Genomic DNA, 9,225 nt, shown 5'->3' with positions numbered 1-9,225 from the left:
TATAAAAAAAATAATGTAATTATTATTTTATCAAAAGTAAAAATTTACATTTTCAATACAAAATTGTTATTTATGAATTCCTTAATCAGCACCCTAAGGCACAAGAAAGTTAACATTTAAGGATTTTAACATTATAAGTAGGATAGTCATGTTATGTTATGCTGTGAAACTTAAATATAAGGAGTGCAGTAGTTTTTGGATTAGAAAGTGTTAAAGCAACGTTAATATGAGTGTGAGTGAAATTTATTTATCCCCTCATTATATTCTGCACTTTCCCGCCTTTTTTTAGTATGCATTTCCCGTCTTTGACTTTCAAGTAGGGACACTGACCCATCATGTCTATGACTTTTGCAGCTATTTTGAAAAGAAAATAAAAGTAGCATAAATAAAATTATTAATAATAATGTATCTCCTTTCCATTGTTGGCCATTAATTCGTTACTCCATCATATACTTTTTGGTCTTTATATACAGTATTGATTTCTTTATAAGACACGTTTTCTTTCATCTGCTGAGCTAGCACAACACTGATATCCATAAAAAACATACCAGCTTAGGTTTTCTGGCAGCATGTGTCTCTGAGCTTTGTGTTCTTAATTCGTCCTAGCTAGTTACTCAGGTTCAAGTTTATTTTCTATTCTGTATCATCCAAAATACATCTTCCGATCACTATTATAAACAAAAATTCATTTTTTAGGTTCATTCAATAAATGATGTTGTGGTTTATTATATAGACTACATATATCATTTATTGAATGGATCTACAAAATTGATTTTTGCTTATAATAGTGACCAGATGGTGTATAGTTTTAGTAAATAAATATATAACCATAATAACTTTTTTTGTTATTTTTCAAAATATTTTGGTATGATTACCGTGACAATTCTATATTTGGTATGGCTATGTGTTTTACAAAGTTAGTGTTTTTTGTCTTCATTCCAAAAAAAAAAAAGTTAGTGTTTTCTTTACTTGATGTTTCATGCCAGCAATTTTCCTTTATATATCTAATAATATGTTGAAACTAATATACCTTCGTGTCATCATTCTGTTAGTAGTTCAGGTCTTCTCATTTTTCTGGTGTCTTAAAATTTATTTGAAAATATTATTGGTCTTGCTAGTTGCTACAATTAATTACATTAAATAAAATAAAATAAAAAAAGGTTGTATTCTTTTGAAAACTATATTCTGATTTTCTTTCATTCAGGTTGATGTATAGGACAAACCAAATTCCATATTGTTGTGTACAATTTCCTTCTGATCAATAGACTCATAAATATAATGGACCTTGGTTTAATTATTATCATATCTCTACCAGAAATTAAATAATAATAATACTGATCAAACACAGCAGTACTTCCCCTCATCAACAAGAGCAGATTGTTAAAGTGTGAGATTGGGAGAGAAAGAGAGTGAAGGGGCTTCCTTCAGCCCATGCATATATTTGGGATCTATATGAGTACTCATTCATTCATCAGTTAATACAATATATGAATGAAGTGGAAGATATATGTTTTGCATTGATCCCTATGTATATGTGCTTGGACTGAAGGGGAGCTCCTTCTTTCTCTGTTGTCTCCATTACTATGTATATATGTCGTCTCAATCAACTCATATAAATTCATCAAATATCCCTCAGGTTCTTTTGTAAGTATGTATTATTTAACTATAATAATTATCCAAGATTTGGCTATAGCTAATAAAATGATGCTCTATTAATAATTTGATTTTCTTCTTTTGTCTAAACAAGGTAGCATTCACGCACGGGTTCCTTGACCAGGGCAGGACCTCAATGGACGACAAAATTCTCGATCAAGAGTTTTGTAGTTGTTGCATTTATTATATTGCTGGATTCAAACTCAACACATCAAGTGAAATTAGAAAAGATCCAAAAATCTCATTCTAGGGTTCTTTGGTCCATTAATAATTTGCATATTATCGTCTTTAATTACATTTAAGAATCTATACATAAAAAATTATTAATCAAAATAAGACTATTTAATATACATTGTGACTATAGACTGCAAATAAGATTTGAATAATTTCAATTTAGAAAAGCTTATGTTAAACCATTATTTTATATAAACTATGCATTTATTTAAAAAATAATTAACTTTGAAAGGAAAGGGAAAGGGAGGGTTGGATGATTTTGCATAAATTATTTCATTCGTTCCTTTTTAGTTTATTTTACGCCTTCGTTCTTCAAAATAAGTGAGTCATTTGAAAAGAAAAAAAATTACCAAAATAATTTACTCATTTCAATTTTCAATGCAATATTAATAACTTTATTCCAATTATAAATGTAATTAATACTACCCTCCCTTTCCTTTTAATTCCAAGAAATTTTATAATATGTTTGTATTAACTAGTAATATTGGTACTGGTTAATGATTTTTTTTTGTCAAGTAGCTTAGTGATTAGAGCTCATGCATTTAAACGTGGAGAAGTAGGGTGTCCAGGGTTCGAACCCCGACCCCTGCATAAAATATATAATATCCTTACCAACTGAGTTAAGCTCACAGACATATAAGTTAACAATGTTTTTAATGTTAATATTTCTCTTTTTATTTCCTCCACGACAGTAGTTAACACGAGTCATATAAAAACAACTCAATCACAAAATAAGAAGTGTTGAAATTGAGAATATTGAATAGTCAAGGTTTACAAAAAGAGGCCTCTAAACAAAATCATCGTCAAACCAGAAAAATATGATTAACTAGCATGTAAAACCACACGTAAACATATGAGAGGTTGAATGCTCCGCTGACAAAAAAAAATTAGATTTAATCCATGATCATATCAATTGTTTAACATTCTTTAATAAAAAAAACGTGGGAAAATGATGCATTTATTACATTAAAAGTTTAAAATGTAATTTTTCAAACATAAAACTTATAAATTATTTCTATTTTAAATCCTTAACGAATGCCTTTGTGAGACTACTTATCATAAAACTTAGTAAAGCCTACAAAAAATAGTTTAACAATTTCAACAAATGAACCTTATAGATAATCGTGATTATCGAAAATCACATAACTACGATGCTTCTAAATTGGTCACATACAAGCTAACCAAATTAAATAAAGACAATCTTTTAATTTCTTTCCATGAGATATCAAATCTATAAATTACACCACATGACAAAATGTGTCGTTTCTCAATACACAACTTATTCCTAATCAAGATGGCTTTGATTTTTCAAAAAACAAATGGTTGGATATTTAATTTAAATTACATCATTCCCCAGATTGAGGTGATGTTAAGGTAATCTTAGATAATAAATCTCTACACTCCTCTACTATCTCTACCTTTCAAACAAACAATTTTTTTATGGATATGTTAGTCGAAGAGGCTTACTCTCGCTAACAAATGGTTTTTTTTTTTTTTTTGTGGTGACTGGGATTAGAACTCGGACCTTACACATATTATGTATTGTCCATATCAACTGAGTTAAGCTCATTAAAATGCTAACACATTGTTCTTAAAAAAATGATTCCATTAAATAGAAGTAATATGACACACTAAAAATAAAAATAAAAAAATTATCAAAACAAGTTGGCTCTAGTTTCTCTTTTAGGTTTTCTCTTTTATTTTCTTTCTTGTGAAAGTAATTTTGGATCAATTTTTTTTACTATAATGACCCTTCATCATCTTCTTTTCCTATTTTAGTTTAAATATAGATGATTTCACATAGTGATATGTTTTTTCTTCGTGATTTCGTTAGTCCTCTGAATGATAGTAAAGTCTGACAAAAAATTATTCAATATGAATTGAATTCAATTTTTTTAAACAATTTATCAGTGGTGGAACTCATTAATCATTTGAGTTCAATTATTTTGTTTCCTCTATCAATTATAACAAATGGATATCATTGTATAATTGTATTGTTGTTCTAAAAAAACAAAAATATTATTAATTAAAGGATTAATTAATAAATGGTCCCTATAAATATTCAGAATTTTGTTTTTAGTCTCTACTAAAAAGTGTGATTTTATTTTGTAGGGACTAAAAACAAAACTGTGAATATTTATTGGCACTAAAACCTTAATTAACCCTTAATTAAATATAATAAAATAAATTGACCGTAGTTATCCAAAAATAATAAAATTAGTTGACCGTTCAGAAGATAAGTACTTCCTTGCCAACGTAGTGCACAGTTTCATTACATTACATAACAGAATCGGAGTGAACAAAACGCGCGTCGAAATGGAAGCGCTTTTGTGCAGAAAATTGGGTGACCCAACGGTGAGCGTGGAAGACGAAAACAGCCCAATAATCATATCCAAGAATCACCCAATCCCTCAATTGGATTCTCCTACATCGGTTAGAGTTAGGATCAAAGCCACAAGCTTGAATTTCGCTAATTACTTGCAGATTCTTGGCAAGTACCAGGAGAAACCTCATTTGCCATTCATTCCTGGATCCGATTTTTCAGGCATCGTTGATTCCGTTGGTTCAAATGTTACCAATTTCCGTGTTGGGGATCCTGTTTGTTCCTTTGCTGCTCTTGGATCGTATGCTCAATATCTAGTTGTTGATCAGACCCAATTGTGAGATTCCGTTACTCCTCTTCGTGTTTATTTAGTGTGTGTTTGGTTCGTGGTTGCAAAATTTGATTTTCATTGATTTGAATTTGTAGAATTGATTTTTAGTTAAAAATGGGTTAAATAATAGAGAAATGATGTTTTGAAATCAACATTTTGATGTCATTTGGTTTTTATATGTATAGTTGAAATGCTTGTAAGCTGTAGAAGATGAAAAGTACGAGAGATATAGATAAACATATATACAGTCTTAGATACGGTGTATATATCTTGATGTTCAAATATCACTACTCAATAATAATTGTGAGCCTAAAAATCACATTGGAAGGAAAAATTATTCAAGTTAGAATCAATTCTGGTTACAAAATCAATTCTGATTGTGAACTCCCAAACATAAAAAAATCAATCTTAATCTTTAGAATCACTTTTGGGAGCTAAAAGTTAATCCAAGAAAGCATTTTATTTCATCGCATCACATCATGTTTGTAATGTTTTTTAATTTGAAGGTTTCGCGTACCGGAGGGCTGTGATTTGGTTGCTGCTGGAGCACTTGCTGTGGCATTTGGCACTTCACATGTTGGACTTGTTCATAGAGCTCAGTTGAAATCTGGTCAGGTATGATCTAGTGTTGTTTCACTTCACTTGTTGTTTGCCAATGTATGTATTGTTCTGTTTGCTGGTGGGATTAAGTGGGTTGTGGAATTGTTTGTAGGTATTGCTAGTTTTGGGTGCAGCAGGAGGTGTGGGCCTTGCAGCTGTGCAAATTGGAAAAGCATGTGGTGCTATTGTCATTGCTGTTGCTAGGTACTCTTCTGCTTTTGTATTGTGCTTAATGCCATTATGCCTTTGAGTACGGTTCATTTTGGATTAGCTTCTAGCTCCCATGAGCTTCTTAGCCTATGTTTGCATTCACGTTGCCGCAGCACATTTAGCAACTACTACAATTTGTAGCTTCTTAATTTTCACGGTGTAATCACATTGGAACGCGATAATACATATTCTACTATCAAAAGTATGCTTAGCTAAAATGAATTTTGGGTTCTGTCTTTACACAAAAGTTTTTGTAAAGTTATAGTTGTTTTATGGGTAGGTTAAATGAGAGTTTCTGAATTTTTTTAGATGAGTAAGTTAATTTCAACTTAAATAATGAGAAGCTTTTGTTTAAATACACACAGGTATGCATGAATTCTGTTAACATCTTTTTTTATCGATGTTTTTTGAAAAATTTATACAAACATGCTCTAGATTTCGCATTTTAATCTCTAACTTGGTATCCCTTGGAAAGTTGGAGTTGAGTTTTTCTTGTTTGCATAATCTGGTTTTAGGGGAGCTGAAAAGGTGCAGCTCTTGAAATCAATGGGTGTTGATCATGTGGTGGACTTGGGTAATGAAAATGTGACTGAGAGTGTGAAAGAGTTCCTTAAGGTCAAAAGGCTTAAAGGGATTGATGTCCTGTATGACCCAGTAGGAGGCAAGCTCATGAAAGAATCCTTGCGGCTTCTGAAATGGGGAGCGAACATTCTAATAATTGGGTTTGCAAGTGGAGAAATTCCTGTCATCCCTGCTAACATAGCTCTTGTTAAGGTACATCAGGAATAGATTTTGGACTATGTTATTGTCTTGTCCTGCTTGGTCACTAAATAACTTCATGCCTGATTGTTTGTTGCTTGATCTGATCATGCTTTATTCACATAGATTTTGAATTTAAAATCACATTCTATGATAATCAATTTGGAATTAATTGGGAAGGGATATCGAGGGACCACATATGACAATTTCTTATCAACATTGATTTAATCTCTTCTTTCTTCGTTTCAACGATTGATACCATATCATGACTGTTGCTTTTGCTGTTCGGTAAACAACTAGATATCCCACTTCCAAAATAATGTCATCAGCTACATGCACCCGTAGTAGGGTTAGCAGACCCATACAATTTGTGCATCTATTTTAATGTTGCTTCCTTTTAGTCATTGTTGATTTGCTGACCAGGGTATTTAATATGCTAAGAAACAACAGTAAAGAAAAAGAAAAAAACTATACGCCACTGTCAAGTGAAAATCAATGCTGAAAAATATACAGGGAAGTGATTAATGTAACAAAAAATGACATATGAATGGGAAGAGAATTTTGAGCAGGAAATGCTATACTGATTGTAGACAGTTTATATAAGTAAATAGATATGTACTAAACATGGTAGTTTTGAATTGTCAAAGAGTAGTTTAAAATAGATATGTACTAAACAATATATACAGCGTAAGTTTAAAAGCAGCCGCTTCACAGTTTGCTAGATTTTGGCTGCCCTAACTAACCTTGAAAAAACTAACAGCCTGCATGTATTATTGCAACAATGTGAACTGTCAATTAATTTGCTTTCCTTTTAGATAGTGAAGCTGAAAGCTCCTGCTTAAATACTACCGTTACTTTATGCTATGTATCTAAAGCAGTACAAAACCAAAAGCCAAACAAAATGCCAGTATGATGTAGTCCTTTTCTATCTCATCACTAAGAAACAACTGACCTATGGGTCTATTCCAAAGTTGTGATATATATCCACACACACCTACTTGTTTGGTATATAATGAAAAAGGATGAAACTGAGAGCTGAGACTGGGGAATTTTTAGTCATCTGGCTGGCTTTACAGATAGCTTATCTAATCAATGACATAAGTTTAAGACTACATTAGACAATAAAGGAAAGAAGACCACGACATCTAAGAAACATATTGAATACCTAGGTGGGTAGGGTTCTCTCATCTTTATTCAGCATTTGTTTGATAATACAAATAATCAACCCTGAAGAGCAATGTAAAATCCCATATAAATAAAAGAAAAGGCTGTTACCTCATACATATGACTAAATCCTTGATTCTTAGAACCTAATTTAAACTACATGCATAAACACCATTGTGATTAAATCGCTACAATACTCTAATGGCTGAAAATATTTCTATTAGCCCAACTAAACTAGTGAGATCTTTGGATCTGCAAACTGTTGTTGGCTGCTTTTTTTCCCTTGCCCACATTGCATATTTACATTAAGAGAAATGCTAGGAACACTCACTCTCTTATTGAGTGAATCCCATGTGGGTCTCACCACTTTATGTGGGATCCATTTTCTAAGTGTGAGACCTACATGGATTTCATCCAATAAGAGAATGAGTGTTAGAGAGAGTGTTAGAAAGATAGTGTCCATAGCACTCCTCTTATGTTAGTTCTGCTATAGCTGGAAGTAATTGTTGCTTATTTTTCCTTTTTGTTTGTTAAAATCACTGTGGCAGAATTGGACAGTACATGGACTTTATTGGGGTAGTTACAAAATACATCGCCCAGCTGTTCTTGAAGATTCTCTCAAGGAGCTACTGTCTTGGTTGGCAAAAGGCTTGATTTCCGTTCACATTTCTCATTCTTACGGCCTGTCAGAGGTCAGAAAATCCCTTGTCTATCCGTTCTAATAATTTGTGTATTTCTTTCTCTTTTCTAAAATTCATTGTACATTCAAGGTTTCAACTATTTGTTAAAAGAGATTTCACCACTGTTGTAACTCTTTAAAGGAAATTATTGCTTTAGATAGTTCACTTTTGGGATAAATCAGCATGCTTACTGGCCTTGTTCAGGTTTAGTGCTGACTTAAGTAATAGGAGTCTCGTAATATTTAGTTCAATGTTCATTTTCTTGGGGTTCTATTTGACCAGGTTAAAATTTGTGAGTGGTTAGGGTGGGAAAGTTGGAAAGTTGGAAAAGTTATTAACATATTCTTGCAATTTAGACTTGAAGATGACAAATCATTTATCTAAATACATGATATGCTAGTTTGTGACTTGTGACATCAATGACCAATGGGCAATTAGTAAATATGATTAACTTCATATTCTCATTAGTTTTTGAAATTTTGGTGAAATATTTTATGGATTATGTTGGTTTTATTATTTTATTCCCTATTTTTTTTAGTTTAAATTTGATATACTGTATACTTGGGGTCATTATAACAGTTGGAATTATCATCTACACATCTATTTTTTTGAGAGTTGAAACTATTAGTCAGTAATTTGTATCATTTGCCTATATGCTCCATTGATGTTCAATGAGGACTAGTACTATATGATGGTGTAAACAATTTCTTATTGTTGCAGGCCAACCTCGCCTTCACTGCCATCAGAGATAGGAAAGCTATAGGGAAGGTGATGATTGTATTCGATGAGAAAATTACAAGATCTAAGCTGTGATGATCTTTGCTAAAACTATGCTTGACTAATATCTTCTGGGCACTCAAACATCATAGGTTCATATTAGAGACAAAGGAGATGCTAGTATACAAAAGGAAACCAAATAAATAATTGCCAAACTGTTGTAGAATAGATGCTATTTATTACTAATAATGGTAATATGATTCACGCGAATTGCAATTTGTTCACCACGCGTGCTGCACATCTCTCTCTCTCTTTTATCTGTTAAAAGTTATTATAATTTTTTTGGTGAGATACATGTAGCAATAGTTCCTAATAATAAGCGTTACGGTCACTTTTCCAGCAAGGAACTAGTAAATAATATCCCCAATTCCACATTTGTAATATCCAGTTTACCTGTAGTGTGAACCTTACCGCCTGTTACCGCAAATAACTCCATCTATTCCTATAATTTTGAGCCTATATTCTGGAGTTGAGTTTTATAGGCTTTTACATCT

General features: G+C 31.9%; 1 protein-coding gene and 1 long non-coding RNA gene across 2 annotated transcripts; both read left to right on the top strand.

The window, feature by feature from the left end:
- Nucleotides 1-468: 468 nt before the first annotated feature.
- Nucleotides 469-2,045, top strand: LOC120579446 (uncharacterized). The gene is made up of 2 exons (XR_005645289.1): nucleotides 469-1,648; nucleotides 1,748-2,045. It is a non-coding gene; the product is annotated as an uncharacterized lncRNA (long non-coding RNA).
- Nucleotides 2,046-4,145: 2,100 nt separating this feature from the next.
- Nucleotides 4,146-8,971, top strand: LOC25489800 (quinone oxidoreductase-like protein 2 homolog). Its single transcript, XM_013606021.3, has 6 exons — nucleotides 4,146-4,547; nucleotides 5,048-5,156; nucleotides 5,254-5,345; nucleotides 5,867-6,125; nucleotides 7,823-7,966; nucleotides 8,675-8,971. Exons 1-6 carry the CDS (start codon nucleotides 4,204-4,206, stop codon nucleotides 8,765-8,767), a joined length of 1,041 nt encoding a protein of 346 aa, XP_013461475.1. The 5' UTR covers nucleotides 4,146-4,203; the 3' UTR covers nucleotides 8,768-8,971.
- The last annotated feature ends 254 nt before the right edge of the window (nucleotides 8,972-9,225 follow it).

Source organism: Medicago truncatula, chromosome 3, assembly GCF_003473485.1.
Source record: "Medicago truncatula cultivar Jemalong A17 chromosome 3, MtrunA17r5.0-ANR, whole genome shotgun sequence".
NCBI classification, from domain to species: Eukaryota; Viridiplantae; Streptophyta; class Magnoliopsida; order Fabales; family Fabaceae; genus Medicago; species Medicago truncatula.
This window is presented reverse-complemented; position numbering and strand designations above follow the sequence as displayed.

Coding starts and splice junctions, on each gene's coding strand:
- LOC25489800 (XM_013606021.3), top strand. CDS start 4,204: ATGGAAGCGCTTTTGTGCAGAAAATTGGGTGACCCAACGGTGAGCGTG. Junction 5,157..5,253: donor CTCAGTTGAAATCTGGTCAG/GTATGATCTAGT, acceptor AATTGTTTGTAG/GTATTGCTAGTTTTGGGTGC. Junction 5,346..5,866: donor ATTGTCATTGCTGTTGCTAG/GTACTCTTCTGC, acceptor ATCTGGTTTTAG/GGGAGCTGAAAAGGTGCAGC.